Source organism: Grampus griseus (genome assembly GCF_964374135.1).
Source record: "Grampus griseus genome assembly, chromosome: 4".
Classification (NCBI taxonomy): domain Eukaryota; kingdom Metazoa; phylum Chordata; class Mammalia; order Artiodactyla; family Delphinidae; genus Grampus; species Grampus griseus.
Genome location: NC_138997.1, coordinates 131236749 through 131262495, shown reverse-complemented (window position 1 = coordinate 131262495; position 25747 = coordinate 131236749). Strand labels below are relative to the sequence as shown.

Genomic DNA, 25747 nt, shown 5'->3' with positions numbered 1-25747 from the left:
AGATGTGGTTGGCATCCATATCAAAACTGGCCCTCGCACCAAAAAGATTGGGCTCACTCAATCTACACAGGGACATTCCCACATAAAAACACCCCTTCAAGACCACAGTAGATAACTGTTTCCCCTAAATTCATAGAGACAGAGAAAGTTAAGTAAAATGAAAAAGCAGAGGAGCTACTCCCACCTAAAAGAACAAGAGAAATCCCCTGAAAGAACAAATAATGAAACAGAATTCTCCAGTCTATCAGACCCTGAGTTCAAAAAGGAGTTAGTAAAACTGCTAAAGGAATTAAGAAAGACTGATAGAAATGCAGATCACTGTAACAAGGAACTAGAGGCTATAAAGAGGAACCAATCAAAATTAGACAATTCACTTGCTAAGGTGAAAACCGATCTAGAAGCAATGCATAGCATATTAAATGACACAGAGCAAATAATTCATCTGAAAGATAGAATAATGGAACTCATCCAGTCAGAACAGCAGTCAGAAAGACAAATGAAAACAAATGAGGGCATCATATGAGATCTCTGGGATAATATAAAGTGTGCCAACCTATGCATAGTAGAAATTCCAGAAGAAGAGAGAGAAAAGGGATCAAAAATGTATTTGAAGAAATAATGACTGAAAACTTCCCCAACCTAAAGAAAGAAACAGATATCCAGGTACAGGAAGTACAGAGGGTCCCAAACAAGATGAACCAAAACAGACCCACACCAAGACATGTCATAATTAAAATAGCAGAAGTTAAAGATAAGGAGAGGATTCTAAAGGCAGCAAGAGAAAAACAGTTACACGGGAATCCCCATAAGACTATCAGCTGATTTCTCTGTAGAAGCTTTGCACACCAGAAGAGAGTGGCATCATATATTCAGATTCCTGAAAGAGAAAAATTTGCAACCTAGAATACTCTATCCAGCAAAATTATCATTTAGAATAGGAAGAGAAAAAATTTCTCAGACAAGTAAAAACTAACAACATACAGCAATATTAAACCTACCCTACTCTAAATAGAAAAAAAAAAAAAAAGCAAGAATCTATAGGAAAGGGAAAATCACAATAGGAAAGGCAAATATATAAAATGATTGAAGATCACTTAAATAAGCAATGTAGGTTTAAAAACAAAAAATTGTAATAGTGATTATAAGCAAAAGTGATTAACAGCAAAAGGATAAGCATCAAGATGTAAAATAGGACATCAAAATCAAAATGTGGGGGAGGGAAATATAAAAATGTAGATCATTTACGACGTGTTTGCACTTGCATGACTATCAGTTTAATGCAAGTAGGTATAGTTACAGGTCAGCATACTTGAAATCCAGGGTAACCACAAATCAAAAACATACAGTAGGTGTGGGCAGTGACTCTTCTCCCCATCGCACAGTTTGATAAGACAGCTTCTTCTTTTGAGGGGAAGAGTGGGTGGAGTAGAAAGAAGGTTTGAGGCTCTCAGATACTCCTGAAAAAGAAGAAGCATCTCTTCATGTGATGAGGATAATGTAGTCATTGGAGCAGAGGACTCTGGTCCCAGGATCCTTCCACACAGTGGCTTTACCAATGGACATTCATAACAACCCAGAGAAACAAAGTAGGAGAAGGAAAATGCAGAGACCAAAAGAGGAGCTCACATATAAGTCACTCCAAGGTTAAAGATGGCAGAGTAGAGAGACCCTGATCTCCTCTCCTCTCATGAGCACACTGAAATCACAAGCAGAAAAATCATTGATGAAAAAGACTGGAACCTATCACAAAACATCTTCTACAGATAGAGACAAAAAGAAGAAATCACAATAAGATGGCTAGAAGAGGCGGACTCCTGATATAATCAAATCTCATACCCCCCAACTGGGTGACCCACTGGGGAATAATTGTATTGCAGAGGTTTTCCCACAGGAGTGAGGGTTCTGAGCCCCACATTGGGCTCTCCAGCCCAGGTCCAGCACTAGGAAGATAGGCCCCCAGAGCACTTGGTTTTGAAGGGCAGCAGGGCTTAAGTGCAGGAGCCCCAAAGGACTGGGGGAAATAGAGATTACACTTTTAAAGGGCACACACAAAGCCTCACATGCACTGGGACCCAGGACAGAAGAAGTAATTTGATAGGAGCTTGGGACAAACCTATCTGCTGGTCTTGGATAGTCTCATTGAGAGGTGGGGGCAGATGCAGCTTACTCTGGGGATAGAGACACTGGTGTCAGACATTTTGGGGAACATTCAGCCACCTGAATGCTGCTTCTATGGCAGCTGACATCTTGGGATCGTCCCTTGAGCTCATTAGTGCCAAGACCTGGCACCACCCAACAGCCTACAGGCTACAGTGCTGGGATGCCTCAGGCCAAACAACTAACTGAGCAGGGACACAGCCCAACCCATCAGCAGACAGGTTGACTCATGACCTCATGAGCCCACAGGCTCCTCTAGACATGTCCCTGGAAGCTTCACAGTCCTCTCAACCAGTCTCACCCACCAGGGGGCAGACAACAGAAGCAAGAAAACAATTTACCCTGGGACCAGTTAGGCCCTGGCCTAGCCCACCAGCAGCCCAAAGCCACCTTCAGGACACCCTGGAGCCCATACCCAGCTGTGTCAGGAGTTGGCCCCACCCACCCAACATTCTCAAATGATCTCTGTGATCTCTGGGCCCTGCAGCCAGACTCCAGGACAAGCTCTGCCCTCCAGTAGTGTAGTCCCAGGATCTGGCAACAGTGGATGGGCAACAGCTCCAGAATCTTTGGGACCTTGACTCCACCCACCAGTGAGCCAGCACTAGTCCTGGGGCCCCCTAGGATTCCACAGCCAGCCACCTCATGACCAGGCCCCACTAAACAGCAACCAACAGCATCCACATAAGGCAGGGCCTAGCCAGCAACCAGACTAGGGGCCAACCAAGCCTACTAGACTGCCCACAGAGCCCACCACAAGAGAAGGATCCACACAGCCCTATTAGGGGGAACCCCTAGAGCATATAACTTAGGTGACAAGACAGGAGTACCCAGCAGGGATGCATAGGATGCCTCCTGCAGAGGGCCACTTCTCCAAGATCGAGAAACATAACTAATCCACCACATAATAAAAATACAAATAGCAACTTAGGCAAAATGAGGCAGCAGAGGAATGTGTTCCGGACAAAGGAACAAGATGAAACCCCAAAAGAAGAAATAAGATAGGCAGTCTACCTGAGAAAGAGTTGAGAGGAATGACCATAAAGATGGTTAAAGAACTCAGGAGGAGAATGGATGCACAGAGCAAGAAGTCAGAAGTTTGTAATAAAGAGATGGAAAATAATAAAGAACAACTAAACAGAGATGAAGAACACAATAACTGAAGTGAAAAATACACTACAAGAAGCAATAGTAGACTAAATGATTCCAAAGCATGGATTAGTGAGCTAGAAAATAGAGTAGTGGAAATCACTGCTGCTGAACAAAAGAAGGAAAAAAGAATGAAAAGAAATGAGGACAGTTTGAAAGACCTCTGGGACAATACCAAGTCCAAGTCTAGTATTCAAATTATAGGTGACCCAAAAGGAGACGAGAAAGGGTCTGAGAACATATTAGAAGACATAATAGCTGAAAACTTTTGTAACATGGGAAAAAGAATAGTCACCCAAGTCCAGGAAGTACAGAGTCCTATATAGGGTTAACCCAAAGAGGAACACACCCAGACACATTGTAGTTAGAGTGACAAAAATTAAAGATAAAGAACACTAAAAGCAGCAAGGGAAAAGCAACAAATAACATACAAGGGAACTCCCATAAGGTTATCAGCTGATTTTTCAGCAGAAACTCTGCATACCAAAAAAAGTGGCACAATATATTTAAAGTGATGAAAGGGAAAAACCTACAACCAAGAATACCGAGCAAGGCTCTCATTCAGATTTGATGGAGAAATCAAAAGCTTTACAGACAAGCAAAAGCTAAAGGAAATTCAGCATCACCAAACCAGCTTTGTAGCAAATGTTAAAGGAACTTCTCTAGGTGAAAAAGAAAAGGCCACAGCTATAAACAAGAAAACTACAAAATGAGAAAGCTCACCAGTAAAGGCAAGGATACACTAAAGGTAGGAAATCACCCACACAGCAAGCTACTAGGAAGGTTAAAATACAAAACTAGTAAAATAATCTATATTCACAATAAGTAGTTTAGGGATACACAAAATAATTCGATGTAAAATATTATATGAAAAATAGTAATTGTGGGGGGAGGAGATTACAAATTTAGGGTATTTAAAATGCATTTGAAATGAAGAGGTCAACTTAAAACAGTCATGTGCATATATAGACTGCTATACAAAAATGTCATGATAACTGCAAACCAAAAATCTATGATAGATATACACATGAAAAAAGAAAATGGAATCCAAACATAACACTAAAGATAGTCATCAAATCACAAGAGAAGATAACAAAAGAAGAAAGTGGGGGAGAAAAGACCCCCAAAACAAATCCAAAATGATTAACAAATCATGACAATAAGAGCATACCTATTTATAATTACCTTAAATGTAAACAGATTATAGGTTCCAACCAAAAGACACAGACTGGCTGAATGAATACAAAAACAAGACACATATATATGCTGCCTACAGGAGAGTTACTTCAAATTTAGACACACACACAGACAAAGTGAGGGGATGAAAAAAGTATTCCATGCAAATGGAAATCACAAGAAAACTGGAGTAGCAATATTTATCAGAAAAAAAAAATCTTTAAAATGAAGACTGTTACAAGACCTAAAGGAGGAGACTACATGATGATCAAGGGGTCAATCCAAGAAGATGTAACAATTGTAAATATATATGCACCCAACATAGGAGCACTTCAATATATCAAATATTAACAGATATTAAAGGAACTATCAACAATAACACAATAATGGTAGGGGATTTTAACATCCAACTTATATCCATGGATGTAATCAATTAGAAACACAGGCCTTAAAATAACACATTAGACCAAATGGACTTAATTGATATATAAATAGACCATTCCATCTGAAACCAGCAGAATACACATTCTTTTCAACTGCAACTGGAACATTCTCCAGGATAAATCACATACTTGGCCACAAAATGAGCCTAGGTGCATTTAAGAAAATTGAAATCATATCAAGCATCTTTTCTGACCACAACACTATGAGACTAGAAATCAACTACAAGAAAAAAAACTGCAAAAGTCCACAAATACGTGAAAACTAAACAATATTCTACTGAACAACCAGTTTATCAATAAAGAAATCAGAGGAAATTAAAAAAATACCTAGAGACAAATGAAAATGAAAACATGCTGATCCAAAACCTGTTAGACATAGCAAAAGTAGTTCTAGGAGGGAAGTTTTTAGTGATGTAAGCTTACCTCAAGAAACAAGAAAAATCTCAAACAACCTAACTTTACAACTAAAGGAACTAGAGAAAGAAGAACAAACAAAACCCAAAGTTAGTAGAGGGAAAGAGATCATAAAGATCACAAAAAATAAATGAAATAGAGACTGAAAAAAAAAAGCAGTAGGAAAGATCAATGAAACTAAAAGCTGGTCTTTGAAAAAGATAAATAAAATTGATAAACCTTTAGCCAAACTCATCAGGAAAAAAAAGGGAAAAAGTGCAAATTAATAAAATCAGAAATGAAAAAGAAGGTACAACTGACACTATAAAAATACAAAGGATCATAAGAGACTGCCATGAGCAACTATATGCCAATAAAATGGACAACCTAGAAGAAATGGACAAATTCTTAGAAAAGGTACAGTCTAAGACTGAACCAGGAAAAAAGAGAAAATATGAACAAATTACCAGTACAGAAATTGAATCAGTAATTTAAAAACTACCAACCAATAGAAGTCCAGGACCAGATGGCTTCAAAGTTGAATTCTACCAAACATTTAGAGAATAGTTAACACCTATCCTTTTGAAACTATTCCAAAGAATTGCAGAGAAAGGAACACTTCGAACTCATTCTATGAGGCCACCATCACCCTGATACCAAAACCAGACAAAGATACCATGAAAAATGAAAATTACAGGCCATTATCACTGAAGAACATTGATGCAAAATTCCTCAACAAAATACTAACAAACTGACTCCAACAATACATTAAAAGGATCATACTCCATGATCAACTAGGATTTACCCCAGGGATGCAAGGATTTTTTGATATCCTCAAATCAATCAATGATATGCACCACATTAACAATTTGAAGAACAAAAACCATATGAACACATCAACAGATGCAGAAAAACTGTTGATGAAATTCAACATTCATTTATGATAAAAAAACAGCTCTTCAGAAAATGGGCATAGAAGGAACACACCTCAACATAATAAAGACCATGTGACAAACCCACAGCTAACATCATGCTCAGTGTTAAAAAGCTCAAAGCATTTCATCTACAGTCAGGAACAAGGATGCCCATTCTCACCACTTTTATTCAAAATACTGTTAGAAGTCCTAGTCTAGCCACAGCAATCAGAGTAGACAAGAAGTAAAAGGAATCCAGATTGGAAAGGAAGAAGTAAAACTGTCACTGTTTGTAGTTGATATGGTGATAAGAAAATCCTAAAGATGCCACCAGAAAATTAGAGCTCATCAGTGAATTTGGTAAAGTCATAGAATACAAAATTAACATAAAAATAAGCAAAATTAATATACAGAAATCTGTTGCATTTCTATACACTAACAATGAAATATCAGGAAGAGAAATTAAGGAAACAATCCCATTTTCCATCATATGAAAAAGAATAAAATATCCAGGAATAAACCTATTTAAGGAGGCAAAAGACCTGTTTTTGTATGGGAAGAATCAATATTGGTAAATGACCATTACTACTCAAGGCAATCTACAGATTCAGTGCAATCCCTATCAAAATACCAGTGGCATTTTTCACAGAATTGGAACAAAAATTTAAAAATTAGAGTGGAAACACAAAAGACCCCAAATAGCCTAAACAATATTGAGAAAAATGGAGCTGGAGGAATCACACTCCCTGACTTCAGACTATACTAAAAAGCTACAGTAAACAAAACAGTATGGTACTGGCACAAAAGCACCCAAAGATCAATAGAACAGAATAAACCCAGAAATAAACCCACGCACTTATAGTCAGCTAATCTATGACAAAGGTGGCAAGAATATACAATAAAGAAAAGACAGTCTATTCAATAAGTGGTGCTGGGAAAACTGGACAGCTACATGGAAAAGAATGAAGTATATGAAATATAGAATATCCTGTAATACCATACACAAAAAATAAACTCAAAATGGATTAAAGACCTAAATGTAAGGCCAGACACTATAAAACTCTTAGAGGAAAAGATAGGCAGGACACTCTGTGACATAAATCACAGCAAGATCTTGTTTGATCCACCTCCTAGAGTAATGAAAATAAAAACAAAAATAAACAAATGGGCACTTCCTGGTGATCCAGTGGTTAAGACTCTGCACTCCCAATGCAGGGGGCCTGGGTTTGATCCCTGGTCAGGTAATTGGATCCTGCATGATGCAACTAAGAGCCCGCATGCTGCAACTAAAAGATCCTGTATGCCGCAACTAAAGATCCTGAATGCCACAACTAAAGATCCTGCATGTGGCAACAAAGATCCCGCATGCCAGAACTAAGACCTGGTGCAGCCAAATAAATACTTTAAAAGAAAAAGAATATTCTCTCAACAAATAAAATGAGGCTCCTTAAAAAAAAAGATATCCCCTAATTAAACTTAAAAGTTTTTGTACACCAAAGGAAACCATACACAAAATGAAAAGACAAGCTATGGATTGGGAGGAAATATTTGCAAATGCTACTGCTGACAAGGGATTAATTTCAAAATATACAAAGAGCTTATACACATCAATATCAAAAAAAGACATACAGCGCAATCAAAAACTGGGCAGAATCCAAGAAAGACATGCAGATGGCCAATACACACATGAAAAGATGCTCAACATCGCTGGTTATCACAGAAATGGAAATTCACACCACACTGAGGTATCACCTCACACCAGTCAGAATGGTCATCATTAAATAGTCTACAAATAACAAATGCTGGAGAGGGTGTGGAGAAAAGGGAACGCACCTAAACTTTTGGTGGGAATGTAAAGTGGTGCATTCACTGTGGAAAACAGTATGGAGATTCCTTAAAAAACTAAAAATAGAGTTACTATATGATCCAGCATTCCCACTCCTGGGCATATATCCACAGAAAACTCTAATTCAAAAGGATACATGCAGGAACTTCCTTGGTGGTCCAGTAAGTAAGACTCCATGCTCCCAATGCAGGGGGCCCAGGTTCAATCCCTGGTCGGGGAACTAGATCCTGCAGGCTTGCCGCAACTAAGAGTCCACATGCCTCAACTAAGAAGTCCGCACACCGCAACTAAGAAAACTGCATGCGGGCTTCCCTGGTGGCACAGTGGTTGAGAGTCTGCCTGCCGATGCAGGGGACATGGGTTTGTGCCCCAGTCTGGGAAGATCCCACATGCCGTGGAGTGGCTAGGCCCGTGAGCCATGGCCGCTGAGCCTGCACGTCTGGAGCCTGTGCTCCGCAACGGGAGAGGCCACAACAGTGAGAGGCCTGCGTGCCGTAAAAAAAGAAAAGAAAGAAAACTGCATGCTGCAACTAAGAAACCCGCGTGCCGCAACTAAGGATCCCGCATACTGCAACGAAGATCCCATGTGCCACAACTAAGATCCAGCATAGCCAAAATAAATAAATATTTTTTAAAAAAGAAAAAAAAAAACTAAAACAGAAGGATACATGCACCCCAATGTTCATAGCCACAGCATGTACAATAGCCATGGAAGCAACCTGAATGTCCATTGACAGAGAAATGGATAAAGAAAATGTGATATATATATATACACACACACATATACATAAAATGTGATAATACTCAGCCATAAAAAGAATGAAATAATGCCATTTGCAGCAGCATGCATGGACCTAGAGATATCATACTTTAGTGAAGTAAGTCAGACAAAGACAGATATCATAAGATATCACTTATATATGGAATCTAAAAAAGTGATATAAAGGAAGTCATTTACAAAACAGAAACCGACTCACATACATAGAAAATAAACTGAAAGTTACCAAAGGGGACAGGGATGGGGAGGGATAATTTAGGGATTGGAGATTAACACACGCACACCCTTGTCAGTTGAATCATTGCAAATATTTTCTTCCAGTCCGTAGATTGTCTTTATTTTGTTGGTGATTTCTTTTGTTGTGCAAAAGCTTTTAAGTTTGATTAGGTCCCATTTGTTTGTGTTTGCTTTTATTTCTGTTGTCTTGGTAGACAGACCTAAGAACCTCTTCAAACAAAAGTCCAGGACTGGATGGCTTCACTGGGGAATTCTCCCTAACATACAAAGAAGAACTTAAATGTATCCTTTTCAAACTATTCCGAAAGATTGAAGAGGAGAGAACAGTCTCAAAGTCATTCCATGAAGCCACCATCACCCTAGTAACAAAACCAGACAGAGACACTGCAGAAAAGAGAATTACAGGCAAATATCTTTGACAAATATAAATGCAAAAATTGTCAACGAAACATTAGCAAACTGGATCCAACAATACATAAAAAGGAGCATTCCATGATGAAGTTGGATTCATTCCAGGGTCACAAGGATGGTTCAATACACAAATCAATCAATATTATACACCATATTAATGAAAGCAAAGGCAAAAACCACATGATAATTTCAATAGATGCAGAAAAATTTGACAAAATTCAATATCCATTCATGATAAAAACTCACCAAAGTGGATTTAGAGGGAACATATCTCAACATAATAAAAGTTGCTTATGACAAACCCACAGCCAACATAATATTCAGTAGTGAAAAGCTGAAAGCCTTCCCAATAAATTCAGATTTAAGACAAGATGCCCATTCTCACCACTGTTATTCTACATAGTATTGCAAATCCTAGCCACAGCAATCAGACAAGAAAAATAAATAAATTTTATCCAAACTGGAAGGGCAGAACTTAAAACGTCACTATTTGCAGATGATATGATACTCTATTTTGAGTACCCTAAAGTCTCCACGTAAAACCTATTCGGTACTAATAAATGAATTCAGCGAAGTAGCAGGCTACAAGATTAATATACGGAAATCTGTTGCTTTTCTTTACACTAACAATAAAATATCAGAGAAAGTGAAAAAACAATCCCATTTAAAATCACATCAAAAAGAAAAAAGTATTGATACCTAGGAGTAAACTTAACCAAGGAGCTGAAAACTATATAACATTGATAAAGGAAATTGAGGGTAATTCAAAGAAAGGGAAAGATATCTCATGCTCTTGGATTGGAAGAATTAATATTGTTAAAATGGCCATACTACCCAAAGCAATCTACAGATGTAATGTGATCCCTATCAAAATATCCATGACATTTTTCACCAAACTAGAACAAATAATTGTAAAATATATATGGAACCACAAAAGACCCAGAACTGCCACAGCAATCCTGAGGAAAAAGAATAAAGCTGGAGGCATAACCCTTCCAGACTTCAGACTATATTACATAGTTATAGTAATCAAAACATTGTGGTATTGCACAAAAAGATATTTAGATCAACGGATCTTTAGAATAGAGAGCACAGAATTTAACTCACACACCTATGGTCAGTTAACCTCTGACAAAGGAGGCAGGAGTGTACAATGGAGTAATGACAGTCTCTTTAGCAAATGGTGTTGAGAAAGCTGGACATCTGCATGTAAGTCACTGAAATTGGTACACTGCCTCATACCATATACAAAAATGGTTTAAAGACCTAAATTTAAGACATGACACCATAAAACTCGTAGAAGAGAACATAGGCAGAGCATTCTTAGACATAACTGATAGCAATATTTTCTTAGATCATTCTGCCAATGTAAAAGAAATAAAAGCTAAGATAAATGAATGGCACCTAATAAAACTTACAAGCTTTTACACAGCAAAGGAAACCATAAACAAAATGAAAAGACAACCTACCAACTGGGAGAAAATATTGGCAAATGATGCGACTGACAAGGGCTTAATTTCCATAATATACAAGCAGCTCATACAACTCAATAACAAAAAAACAAATAACCCAATCAAAAACTGGCCACAGACATTTCTCCTAAGAAGACCTACATGTGGCCAACAGGCTCATGAAAAAATACTCACCATCACTTATTATCAGAAAGATGCAACTCAAAACCACAAACAGATGTCACCTCACACTGGTCAGAATGGGTATCATCAAAAACTGTACAAATAATAAATGCTGGAGAGGGTGTGGAGAAAAGGGAACCCTCCTACACTATTGGTGGGAAGGTAAATTGGTGTAGCCACTATGGAAAACAGTATGGCGTTTCCTTAAAAATCTAAAAATAGAGTTACCATCTGCTGCAGCAATCCCATTCCTTGGTATATATCCAGAAAAGATGAAAACTCTATTTCAAAAAGATACATGCACCCCTATGTTCATAGCAGCACTATTTACGATAGCCAAGACATGGAAACAACCCAAGGGCCCATTAACAGATGATTGGTCTAAGAATATGTAGTATAAATATACAGTGGAATATTAACTCACTCATAAAAAAAATGAAATATTGCTATTTGCAGCAACATGGATGGACCTATAGAATATCATACTTTAGTGAAGTAAGTCAGGCATGTATCATATGATATCACTTATATGTGGAATCTAAAAAGTAATACAAATGAATTTATATACAGACACGAACTCTCAAACATAGAAAACAAACTTATTGTTACCAAAGGGGAGATAAGGAGGGGGAGGGAAGAACTAAGAATTTGGGATTAACAGGTACAAACTACTATTTGTAAAATACATAAGGAACAAGAATGTACTGTATAGCGCTGGGAACTCTATTCAGTATCTTGTAATAACCTATAATGAAAAGTAATCTGAAATGAAATAACTGAATCACTTTGCTATACACCTAACTCAGTACTGTGCACAGTACTTACACAATAAGTCAACTGTACATCATTTTTTAAAAAAATCCCTTTGAATCTGTCTGTCCTTCCCTCTGTCCCATTCCCTTCCTTCTACTCCTAGAAGGTAACCCCTTTTTTGGTGATATATCCATGTTGATACATATGTCTTTTGCTAATCCCTTGACCTACTTATGAGATCCTATTGTATTATTTTTCATTTATCCTATTTTTTTTTAATTACAGTAAAAGCTCCACTGAAAGTTCTTATACATCTCCTTGTGTTTTGAATGTTTCTGCATACTTTATAACAGTTACTGTGTTTTTTGGTCATGTTAAAATTATACTGTCCTCTTAACCTTGCTTATGGTGTCATTAGTTGTATAGAAGTTTTAAATTTGGATTGTAAAATATGTTATTTCTTCTGTTTATAGATTTTACTACTTGTGTCTTTCGGCTAGAAAATGTATTTTGAGTGAGAGTATGCCAGGCACTGCTTGGAATATTGGTGAACAAAGCAGACAATAGTCTCTGCATTTTTAGAGCTTAAGAAAGCTTTCTGTATCTCAAGGTCAATAATACATTTTCTTTCAATAGTTATTAACTTTTTAAAACATTTGGATCTTTAATCTATCTGTAATTTACTTTCCATTTAGTGTGTGCTGGGATCTAATTTTATTTTTTTACCCAACACTATTAGTTGAAAAGCAGTACTTTGTCCATTTATTATAGTTATAATTCCACTTCTTTTATATACTGCATACCCATAAATACTTGAATCTATTTCTGAATTTTCTGTACTGTTCTGTTTGTTACTGTGTCTGAACCATATTGTTTTAATTACTCTAGCATTATAGTGTTTTCTCATGTAGTAGAGCAAGTTCTCCCCTCTTTTTTTTTTTTTTGGCCAGATTATCTTGGCTATTCTTGCACATTTACTCAAACATAGGAACTTTACCATCTGTTTAAGATCAAGTTTCATAAATTATTCTATTGGATTTCTTTTTTGGAATTGCATTGTACCTGCAGTGAATTTTAAGAAATATATACATTTATAATACTGACTGTTCCACATATGAATATGGTATAGAACCCTGTTTATTTAGATCCTTTATGTCCTTCAGTAAAGTTAATATTTTATTAAAGTTATTGCAACATTTTTTTTTGTTTTATTCTCAAGTACTACCTTTTCTTATAGTAGTGAATACCATATTTTTTCCTATCACATTTTCTGATTATTGCTGGTATTTGGGAAAGCAGCTGTTTTTTTTTATGTTTGATCTTCTATCTGGTGACTTGGTGTACTCTGTTCTTAGTCCTAATAATTGGTAGATTATAGAGAGAGTTTTCTAGGTAAATGGTCAAATTGTCTGTAGATCAGAATAGTATTGTATGTTCCTTTTCAACCTTTAGATCTCCAACCCCCTGTCCCTGCAGCAGATTCCACTGATTGGAACCTTTAGTACAATGCTGAGTTTTAGCAGTGATAGTGAGCAGCCTTGTATTATTACTGAATTTCGTGCAGTGCTTCTGATGTTCCACTATGAAGAATAATAATTGATGTAGGTTTTTGGTAGATGTTCTTTATCAATCGAGAAATTTCTTCCTATTTCTATTTTGCCAAGAGTTTTATTATGTATGGGCGTTAAAATTTACTGAATACATTTTCGGCATCAGTTAATATAACTTTTTTTTTCTCTTTCCCTCTTTTGTAATTGCAGTGACAGATTTAAGGTTATAAAATGTTTACTTGTATTTAATTTTAAACTACTGTCAGTTTTGGCTAGAAAGATGTGAGAAAACAAAATTTTAATATGCAGTATTTTATGTTACAGAAATCTGTCTTCAAAGGAGTTGCAGGTGACACAGTAGAAAACTCAGTAGTTGACCAAAGGTAAGGTTGAATTACCAGAAAAATATTATTTTCTTAATTATGTTTAATTATTGTTAATTTTTTAGTATTACGAATGTTTATTTTATATTCTGCTATAATTAGGTTTAAATGATCTGTCATTGAATTGACAAGGGGAAAAAAGCCAGTATTATTGTCTATAATAGTGGTTCTCAACTGAGTGATTTTTGCTTCCCTTCCCTCCCCAGATATTTGACAATGTCTGGAAACATTTTTGCTTGTCACAATTGTGGAGGGTAAGGGTGCTAGTGGCATCTAATGGGTAGAGGCCAGGAATGCTACTAAACATCCTACAGTGCACAGGTCAGCCCCCAACAACAAAAAATTATTCAGCCTAAAATATTAATTGAGCTAAGGTTGAGAACCTCTGGTTTAGGAAAAAGGCAAAGTATTGATTGCTATGGAGAAAATTAACATAAAAATTTTGATGTTTAATTTATTTCATGTTACATATTTATTAAACTAGATTAAAAAGAATATGTATCTTTTTAACTTTGAAATTTTCTTTAGCTTTTTAGTTCCTCTTATTACTGAGTATGATAAGCATCTGGAAGAGCTAAATGGGCAGCTGAAATATTATCAGGTATGGAATCATAGCTATCAACCATTTGGTAATATTTTCTTATTAAAAAAAGAAAAAATAGACTCCCTTTCTTTACAAAAACATTGATAAGGAAGAAAATGTTTACCTGTAATCAATTTACGTGTTATTTTCTGGTGTACAGCAAAGTGATTCAGCTATACACATTTACACATTTATGTGTGTGTGTGTATATATATGTATTCTTTATCAGATTCTTTTCCATTATAGGTTAGTACAAGATATTGAATCTAGTTTCCTGTGCTATACAGTAGGTCCTTGTTGTTTATCTGTTTTATATATAGTAGTGTGTATCTGTTAATCCCAAACTCTTAATTTATCCCTGCCCCCTCTTTTCCCCTTTGGTAACCATAAGTTTGTTTTCTACTTCTGTAAGTCTGTTTCTGTTTTAAGTATAATTTTTTTTTTTTAGATTATACATATAAATGATATCATATGATATTTGTCTTTCTCTGTCTGACTTACTTAGTATGATAATCTCTAGGACCATCCATGTTGCTGCAAATGCATTATTTCATTCTTTATGGCTGAATAATATTCCATTGTATATATGTACACCACATCTTTTTTACCCATTCATGTGTTGATAGACACTTAGGTTGCTTCCAACTGTTGGCTATTGTAAATAGTGCAGCTCTGAACATTGGAGTGCATGTATCTTTTTGAATTAGAGTTTTTGTCTTTTCCGGATATATATCCAGGAGTGGGATTGCTGGATCGTATGGTAACTCTGCTTTTAGTTTTTTAAGGAACCTCAATACTGTTTTCCAGTTTACATTCCCACCAACAGTGTAGGAAGGTTCCCTTTTCTCCACACCCTCTCCAGTATGTATTGTTTGTAGACTTTTTGATGATGGCCATTCTGACCAGTCTGAGGTGATATACTTCACTGTGGTTTTGATTTGCATTTCTCTAATAATTAATGATGTTGAGCATCATTTCATGTGCCTGTTGGCCATCTGTATGTCGTCTTTGGAGAAATGTCTATTTAGATCTTCCCCCCATTTTCTGATTGGGTGGTTGTTTTTTTGCTGTTGAGCTGTATGAGTTGTTTGCTTAAATTTTTTAATTGATAAAGAACAACAGAAAGCTCTCTTTTGCACAAATGGTATTTTGCTTTTATTTTTAGGACTAGTGAGCCTAAAGTTTCTGCTGAATTCACTCTCTCAAAATTGCTATAATGACATGTCGTTTGATTGTTATAAAATGGAATATCTAGTTATCTTGAAATTAAACTGTTTTAAATTTTAATTTTTTATAATTTACCTGATTCATATATGTCTTTAATCAGCTAGTTTACTAAGGTGTTTAACTTCATTTTTCCATTTGGCATTCTCCATCTAAGAGTGATTACTGGATTAACTTCAAGAGAGAGGAAGCTGTAGCAGAAAGCCTAAGGGGCAAGAATAGTTGCTACTTTTAGAGACAAAAAAGATGTTGACAGCTACTTCTTAAAACACTTGCTCAGGGCTTCCCTGGTGGCGCAGTGGTTGGGAGTCCGCCTGCCGATGCAGGGGACACGGGTTCGTGCCCCGGTCCGGGAAGATCCCACATGCCACGGAGCGGCTGGGCCCATGAGCCATGGCCGCTGAGCCTGCGCGTCTGGAGCCTGTGCACTGCAATGGGAGAGGCCACAACAGTGAGAGGCCCGTGTACTGCAAAAAAAAAAACAAAAACAAAAAACACTTGCTCACATAGATATTATTGAGTAGCAAAGCTCTTATGATTTATCTTATTGACCAGTCAAAAAATAGTATATCTTGAAAGCAGGAAAATATTCACAATAATTCTCTATATGAAAGTTTCTTCCAGAAATGTAAATAATAGGGGAAAATTTGATGATAAGAAAGGTACTGCTGAATTTTTGTTTTCTTTCAACGATTAAATGTTTTGAAATATTTTACAGTAAAGAATCTTTAGTGTTACTGTCATGATCCACCCTGAATCCTAGTTAATGCATATATCCTACCTAATTATTTGAATAATATTTTTCAAGATACGCTGACATTTTTGCAATTTTTAAAGATCGATTTTTTAAAAATAATTACAAAATGGGAATAATTGCTACAATAAAATCCAAACCTCTTAGTCTGCATGGCATTCAAGCAAGACCTGCCACCTGCCTTTCCTGTTTTACCTCTCATTGCATGGCTCCATGTGTGGTCAGTTCTCAGTTATCTGGTAGTAAATTCATTCATTTTGATTTAATTGTGATTCAGGCACAGCAGGGACCTGGGAAAGGTTCACCTTTCAAGCCGGCTTTGTAGTTATAATTGGCTGTTACTGTTTTCCTAGGGGAAGCTTCCTTGAGCTTCTCTAGTTGAAAGGGAGAGAGAAAGGCTTGGAGGATTGCCTGTTCCACCCTTCCCTTGCCAGGTTCACTCCAGGATTGGCTCTTCTCCTTTAGCCTGGGGTACCCAATCAAGAGTAATGGACAGATCATGAATTGATTGCAGTTTTGTTTTAAGTATGATTTTACATGGCCTCCTTCCTGATCTCCACTTGCTCGTTTACTCTTACTGAGAACTGATGACTATGCCTGTGTCGTCTAATATTTTTTGCTTCTTTGCTTTTACTCATATTTCACCCTACTTGAAATGCCATTTCTTTCCTGTTGAAATCTTGCAATCCCTTTAACCCCTCGGAGAAAATTAAAAATACCTTCATTTCATTCCCTTTACAGTATATATTTTATTCGTATTGGTATTTTAGTTAGTGATTTTTTTTTTTTTTACCATCTTTCCTACTAATGTATGTGTTAGTGACCACATTGGTTTGCTGTAGCAGCCTTGTATAGGGCAGAGAGTTTATACAACTAAACAAGGTGGTCAATCAGAGACTGAATGAATTATTGCTAAAGAAGATCTTTATTTGCTTTTTTCGCCATTAACATTTTACTTCTTGAAATTCAAGCACTTACATGGGCTTCACCTAAACTAAGATGAATTACGATATATATTCAAGGTCTAGGGATCATCGGATATTTCTTATAGTGAAATATTAAGGAATATCTTACATCTCTTTTCCTATAAACATCTCTAAATATAGGAATTACATTTTAAAATATTTATTAATATGTTATATAAAATATTTTTACTTATATTCTATTCAAAATGTTCTATTACACTCTGTATCATTAAAATATCTATATTTAATATTGCTTGTTAGAAGTGAAGAATAATTATTTCTTATCTGTAGACTAGTGTCATAGAATCCGATTGCTTGCATATGAATGAACTACTTAATATAAATCTAATTGTCTGGAAAATGTTTTTCTGCAACCATATTTTATTCTTTCAGAAACAGATGGGTGAGATGAAACTACAACTTGAAAATGTCATCAAGGAAAATGAAAGGTAGATCAATTAACTACTGATTATCTTATTGTTATCTTAGGTAACTTTTATTATTGTTATTTGGTATTTTATTCATGGAGTATACTGGTTATGAGTGTGGACGCTGGGGCCTGATTTCCTTTTTGACTCCTGGCTCCATTGCTTATTAGCTATATGACCTTGGACAAGTTAACCTCTGTGTGCTTTAGGGTTTCCTCATCTATAAGTGGGAGACAATAACAGAACCTATTTCTTAGAGCTGATTTAAGGGATAAAGTAATTGCTTAAAATAGGGTACATAATAAGCACCTTATAAATATTAGCAATCATGAATAGTATAGTATAGAATATATATTATATTAGGAAACATACTGATAAAACGGAAACCTGTCAACCCACCATCCAGTTAAGAGCTAAAATGTTATCAATACTGGTGCACTTATTCATGTTTTCCTTCCCTATCCCATGCCCCTCCTTCCCTCTGCCAGCGGTTAATACTGTCTTGAATTTTTGTTTATCGTTCCCTTGCTTTTTAAAATTTTTGTAGGTATGTGTATTCCTAATGATATATTATTTAGTTTTGCATTTTTAAAAACTTCCAAAAATAGTATTATTTAGTCTTCTGAGACTTTTTTTCCACTCAATATCATGCATAAGCAGAAGAGTTTCAGGGTTGGGTCATAGGCTATGTGAATATTCAATTTTGCAATATATTGCTAACCTAATTTCCAAAGTGGCTATACCAATTTACATTCCCACCAGTGATATTTATGAGTTCTTATTGATTTGTATATTTTATCAGCACTTGCTCTTACCAGGTTTCTTAATTTTTGTTATTTTGAGTTCTAAATGGTATTTCATTGTGGTTTTAACTTACATTTTCCTGAATATCAATATGGTTAACCATTTTTCATGTATTTATTTACCCATGTGGTTTTCTCATGAAACGCTTGTTCATTTCTTTTTCCCATTTTCTCTTTATCTTTTCCTTAAATTGTCAAAGTACTTTATATAATCCGTATTCTGAATATTTGTTAGTGTGCTGATCAGTGTAAACAGTAACCATCATAGACACTTCAAACAAGAAGGGATTTAGTCACTTACAGTTAAGTACTATGTAGGTAAGATAATTGGTTTTAGAGTCATACCTTAGAGGCTGAGATTCTGAGGCCAGGAATTTATGCTGCTGCCACCATCTCTGTAGCTACCACTACAGCATCACTTCCATGGAGCTGAAAACTTGACACTGGAAAGTGGGGCGTGAGGTACTCACTTCAGGAGACACTCACGTCTATCAGTTTTGCTTGCCATCTGTCGTACCTATAGAAGAATGTTCTCAGCTCACTTCTGCCTTCTATATCCCCTTCAAGTGCCCGTCACTGGTGAAACTTTAATTCCATCCACCACACCAGCTGCAAGGACATCCGGGAAACATAGTTTTAGACTTTCAGCCATTATGAAAGATGCTGGGATATGGAAAGGGATGGGAATGAATAATGAGTACCAATGGCGCATTCAATGCGCTAGACAATAGGTATGTTTCAGATATCTGTTCCCAGGTTGTGATATGTTTGATCAACAGAAATTTCTTTTCCTTTTTTTTTTTAATTTTGAGGTAGTTGAATATATCAGTCTTCTTTCTTATGGTTGTTGGTCTTTGTATATAACAAATCCTCTCTCAGCCTGTGGTCCTAAAGATCTTCTCTTACATTTTCTTCTAAAACTGTTCAGCGTTTTATTCTATCCCAAGTTTAACTTTTAAAGGTCATGCAACTGGACTGAGACCTGATATATCTTTTGTTGTCGCCTTACAAAACAAAACCAAAAAATGAAGAAATACATTTTTTTTTGGTTTTAAATTCATTTAAAGCATAAGCTCTTTTTAAGTTTGGCATTCCTTTGTTTGCATTCTTCTATGTAAATCTCTTAATTGGATTTTCAGTTTTTCTCATTTATTTGTGTTTTTTCCCATGGGAAAGTTTTTCTAACTTTAACTTTTTATGATTTACTGTTCTTTCTCAAAAATCTTCCTATTAAAGACTATTGCTAAGATTTTTGAATCACCAGTGTATGTAAGTTAAGTTTGTATTTTAATGTATTGGAGATAATACGGTGTTATATGATTGAGCTAATGATTTAGTTGTTTCCTATATTTGACTCCATACTCTTCCTTTTATGTCCAGGTCTTTTGAAACCAGTCTTTTAAAAATCTGCCTTTACCTGTTTAATAGTACTGCAGTCATGGCTCATGAATGTATTTATTCTTAGTATAACAGGGAAATGGGAAAAATGGATTCTGAACTTATTAAAAGGCACTTTTAGTAACTCGAAATGTCATCAGGTTTTAAAGTGAACTCTATGCCCTTAGGGCAACAACCTGCTTTTAAGTATTGCTGTTAAAGACTGCAAAATCAAAAAGAGCTTATCATTTTTAAGGAAAATGTCTTAAATATGGTCAAGTCTGAATAATGGAAGCTAGCAGTGGCATGGATTATACAATAGTATGCAATTCCACATTATTGGGTTTTGGAAACTTTTTAATACATTTGTGTATAGGCGAGTATTTTCTGGGAATTGATTACAAATAGAAAATAATGAAGTCATTTTATAAAATGAGACTTAGGAAGAGGTGAAAAGATATTCATTTTATCATCCTTCCCATTTTTAGTTTATTCCTTTAAACTCAGTTCATGTTTTTTATTTTGTTTTTGTCTCATTTTTTCTTTAATATCATATTTCCTCCTCATAACTTGCCAGAGGATGAAAATTGGATAAGATAATTAAATGAGTGAATATATATACAGCACTTCCTGGCACTAAGAAAATACTACCTTTTATTGTTATTATTTTTATTTTATTATTGAGGGTATGAAAGACATTATTTGTTGCCTCCATAAGAGCTATTTTCCCTTCTTTCATAATTCATATAACCCTGATTTTGTTCCAGTTGCATTGTGCTCAGCGGAGATGAGCTTCTTCCACAATCTCAGGTGATAAAACTTTGATTATAAACCAGTGCACATTTCTTTTTGCCAGGAATTGGTCTAAGTATGAACTGACTCACTTGTACCCAGTGAAGTATAAGGGAGAGTCTGTTGTAGAGCCTCTGGGAAAGCTTTTTCTCCCTGATAAAAAGAGAGACTGGCAAGAAGAAAACAACCTCCTTCCTGTTCCTTGTCATTTTAGAAAGTGATATATGTTAAAGCTGCTATAGCCATTTTGTAACCATGAGAGTATGTATTAGAAACACAATGAGATTAGAAGAAGGGAAAGATGGGGAAGCCTTTGGTCCTTAAATTACATTATTGAACTGCTGAAACAAATCTAGAGCCACTTGCCTTCAGATTTAATATTTGGTGAGGTAATAAAACATTCATTCAGTCATTCACAAATATTTATTGAGTACTTACTAAGTACCAAGCACTGTTCAAGTTTCTGGAATACATTAGTAAATAAAACAGACAAAAATCACTGTTGCTTGTAGTCAAAGTATAGTAACTAGTACAGAGACTTAACGACATCTGTCAGGGATTCACAAACTACAGCTTGAGGGCCAAATCTGGCCTGCCACTTCTTTTGGTAAATAAAAGTTTATTAGATCACAGCCAGACTTGTTCATTTGTATACTGTCTATGGCAGCTTTTGCTCTACAATGATGGAGTTGAATAGTTGAGACAGAGACTGAATGGCCCACAAAACCTAGAATATTTGGTATCTGGTCCTTTACAGAAAAAGTTTACTCTTCTCTGATACATGTAGCTATCTTTTGCTGCTCAGTCTGTTAACTAGTCTTTGGTTCAACTGTCACCAAAAAACTTTTTTGAAATTTATAACTGTTTACTTTTTTATTTAGGCATATATGTAGCTTTAGAGCACAGAAACAGAAAACTTCAACAGGAGTATAAAGTTAGTATTTAATAAATTAAAACAATTATATTTAGCATATTATTTATTTTACTAAGTTTGTAAGTTTTTGTTTTATGATAGTCTAATATATTTATCTTTTTAAGATTAAAACTAAATATTTATGATTTAGAAGATTTCAATAGCATTATAAAATAGAATTTTTTAGCACTATTTTCATTGATTTGTTCTTATTGACCAATGATAATTGAATAATAAATAATAATATAGATCAGAGTTGTAATTTTAGGTTTGCTTTCACCATCCCTAATTATTATATCATTAGTGTATGTTGATAATAGCCTATGAACACAGTATAGTCTATTTGAAATTTGGGAGGAAGGCGTTCATGTGTATATTTATAAAAATAGTAATAAAGCCATTATTTTTCAGTACTTGTCCAAAAATGGTATTCTCTACCCCAAAACTTTATTTATATAATAGCAAAAGATGAATATATTTGATCTATTTTCCAATGAGAGAGTGAAAAGATATCTCTGGAACAGAGATATCTCTGGAACAGTAAACCCTGCTGTTCTGATGCTAGTTTACACCATTATACTGTGAGGAAACCATCCCCAAAAGTTCACCCAAATCCTAAGCTTTCATTATAAAGTTTAATATTTCTCTTTTTAATAACCTTATATAAATTCAGAGGTACCCTGATTTCTGTGTATGTCTCTGTTTATAATAAGTCTGTGTTTGTATATTTATGTATATATATGCCTCTTACCACACCCTCCTTTGATGACTAGTCTCCAGTCAACACTGGCCGTCTTACTTCGTCTTTCTTAAAACTGGCAAACCAGTTTCCACCAGAAGACCTTTTGCATATTTCTTCTGCCTGGAATGTTATTCTCCAGACCTACACAGGACTGTCTCCTCTTCAATCAGGCAGGCATTCCCTGACCACATTATCTAGCACTCTTCCTCCCTCCCCAACTTTCTGTTTTATATTATCCAATTTTATTTGTGGTACCTATTACTACCTGAAATTATTTATTTGCTTGGTTATTATTTGTCTTATCTACTAGAATGTATCCTTCATGGAGCAGGGCCCTTGTCTATTCTGTTTACCACTGTATACCTAACACCTTTGAACAGTGCTTGATACATATTAAATGCTCAAAAAATATTTTTTGAGTGGATGATTGCAAATATTAGGAACATAAACACATACATATATTCATATTTGGCTGTTTTTTCTTCAAGAAATAGAAACAGGTCATTCTGAGTAAATGGGAATGTATGATAAGGAGGAACATGGAATACAGCTAGAACTGGGAAACAATTAGGACAATCTCTGAGGATATGCTCCTCTTATCAGTTGTCTCATACAGCCTTAATTGTCCCCCTCAGTAATGGCACCCCTTTCCATGTAGCAGCTGCTCCTATTCTTCCAACCAAAAAGCTGATTCTCTCTGTTCTTTAGGTCAAATCCTGAAGGTACCCATTCTTGTTAGTTACTAATGGCCAACACTACTATTTTTAGTACGCTTCATGCCAGTCAGCGTATGATAGGGCTGCCCTTGAGAAATATGCAAAACTTTAATCTAATCATTGACTTCCCTCTGTAAAAAAATAACCTGCGCTATTCCCCAGAGCATGGGTTATGGTCAAGGATTACTTAAGTCTGCACATGGCAGATGGTGTTAACTATAACATGTCCAATATATACATTAGATTGTAATTGTTGAAGATATCACTCTGGCTGGAGACATCAGAGAAGGCTTAAGTGAGGGGATGAAATTTGAGCAGAGTCTTTAAGAATGAGTAGGAGTTCATCAAATGAAAAATCATATGTTTATTAAAATACAGATCATTTACTGTGGTTATATCTCAGCGTATTTGTATAGGGGAATTAGGCATAAGACTGGGATGGTGGGCAGGGAGCAGATCATATAAGATCTTATATGCTCTGCTAAGAAATTTAAACTTGTCTTTCAGATGGCGTAGGGGGCTCTTCAAGGGCTTTTAGCAGAGGAGGAGGGTGCACTGTTGAAGGATTGAATTCAGTTACACTTTAGAACTTGAAAATTCCGAATTTTTCTGGAAAGAATATATATGATTAACTGTAGGAGCAGAAGAAGGGAAGCAACAATTCTAGTTATCAGACTGTTCTGTATTAATCCCCAAAAGAAACACTACACCATGGCAGGGATGTGGATACCTTCACTGAGGAAGCTTGGACTTAAGGATGAAAAATGTCAGGTGAGGGAAGGCATGTAGAGAGGTTGTACCAGGCAGTTGTCTAGAATGTTTTCTAATTATATGTATTTGTCTTACTCTATCTTCTCTCTTACTCGACTGTAAGATTCCCTAACACTATTCCCCGTTCCCCTATTTTAAGATCTACAAAATTGGGATGTAGCAATAGTGAATGACATGTCAAGATTAATAAGCAGCAATTTTTATTTTTAATAGTATGTAAAAGAATGATGCATCTTACTATCAATGACAAATTCAATTCAAAGAAAGACTGGTTAGAAGTGTATTTGATTTGTCTTTGTCACCTCAGAGATCAAAACTTTTATAAAGTCATCATGGCCAAAATTCTATTGCCTATTAATGCTAATTAGTTATAATTTCAGGACTGCAGTTACTGGCTGGGTGATTTTCCTGGTATTAATACTTTAATCTATCTGGAACTCAGTTTCTTTCTTTTTTTTTTTTTTTACTGAAGTATAGTTGATTTACAGTGTTGTACCGATCTCTGCCGTACAGCAAAGTGACTCAGTTATACACATATATACATTCCTTTTTCGTATGTTATTTTCCATTATGGTTTTGAATATAGTTCTTATTTTCCATTATGGTTTTGAATATAGGATATTGAATATAGTTCCCTGTGCTGTACATTAGAACCTTGTTGTTTATCCATTCTAAGTGTAATAGTTTGCATCTGCCAACCCCAAACTCCCAGTCTATCCCTCTCTTTCCCCCCTCCCCCTTGGCAACCACAAGTCTGTTCTCTACATCTATGAGTCTGTTTCTGTTTTGTAGATAGGTTCGTTTGTGCCATATTTTAAATTCCACATATAAGTGATGTCATATGGTATTTGTCTTTCTCTTTCTGACTTACTTCACTTAGTATCATAATCTCTGTTTGCATCCATGTTGCTGCAAATGGCATTATTTCATTCTTTTTTATGTCTAAGTAGTATTCCATTGTATATATGTAGTACATCTTCTTTATTCATTCATCTGTTGATGGACATTTAGGTTGTTTCCGTGTTTTGGCTATTGTGAATAGTGCTGCTATCAACATAGGGGTGCATGTATCCTTTTGAATTATAGTTTTGTCTGGATATATTCTCAGGAGTAGGATTGCTGGATCATATGGTTCATTCTATTTTTAGTTTTCTGAGGAACCTCCATACTGTTTTCCATAGTGGCTGTACCAACGTACATTCCCACCAACAATGTAGGAGGTGGAGCTTAGTTTCTTTTTTTTTTTTTTCTCCATGCAAATTATTCTTTATTTCTTCAGACACTCATACTTTCTTAGCATTCTGTCTGCTCACATTTTCCAACAGCCTGAGAACACCACCCACATCTCTATACATTAAACTTATACACATTCTTAGGAACCAATTTAAATATGATCTTTTCTGAAAAATCTTTGCACATTCCATTATAGTATTATTTTTAACATCTTTATTGGAGTATAATTGCTTTACAATGGTGTGTTAGTTTCTGCTTTATAATAAAGTGACTCATTATAGTATTTTTGTACCTTGGTTAGGGCATTTATTACTTTTACTTTGGATTGCAGACACTTGCTTATGTATATGTGCATCAAATCAATAAAACAATAATTCAAATCTGTTTCATGTCTTCTATTACTTAAATAGGTCTTTTTTTATTAGTTATCTATTTTATACATATTAGTGTATATATGTCAATCCCAGTCTCCCAATTCATCCCCCCTCACCCCGCTTTCCCCCCTTAGTGTCCGTATGTTTAGATCTCAGTTCCTTAATCTATAAAATGAGAGATTTAGACTAGATTTCAGTTTTATTTTTTATATATTTTTATGATTATAGTAAGTGCTAGTTAATTTTGA

The 25747-nt window shown here is 35.5% G+C and overlaps 1 protein-coding gene across 1 annotated transcript in view; it reads left to right on the top strand.

Moving 5' to 3' along the window:
* Positions 1–25747, top strand: part of SCLT1 (sodium channel and clathrin linker 1) — a gene marked incomplete at its 5' end in the record, with an annotated part of 255805 nt that overhangs the window by 46377 nt on the left and 183681 nt on the right. Inside the window, 3 exon segments of the mRNA XM_082653872.1 lie at positions 13766–13824; positions 14353–14425; positions 17744–17799. Coding sequence (XP_082509998.1) covers positions 13766–13824; positions 14353–14425; positions 17744–17799 — 188 coding nt within the window.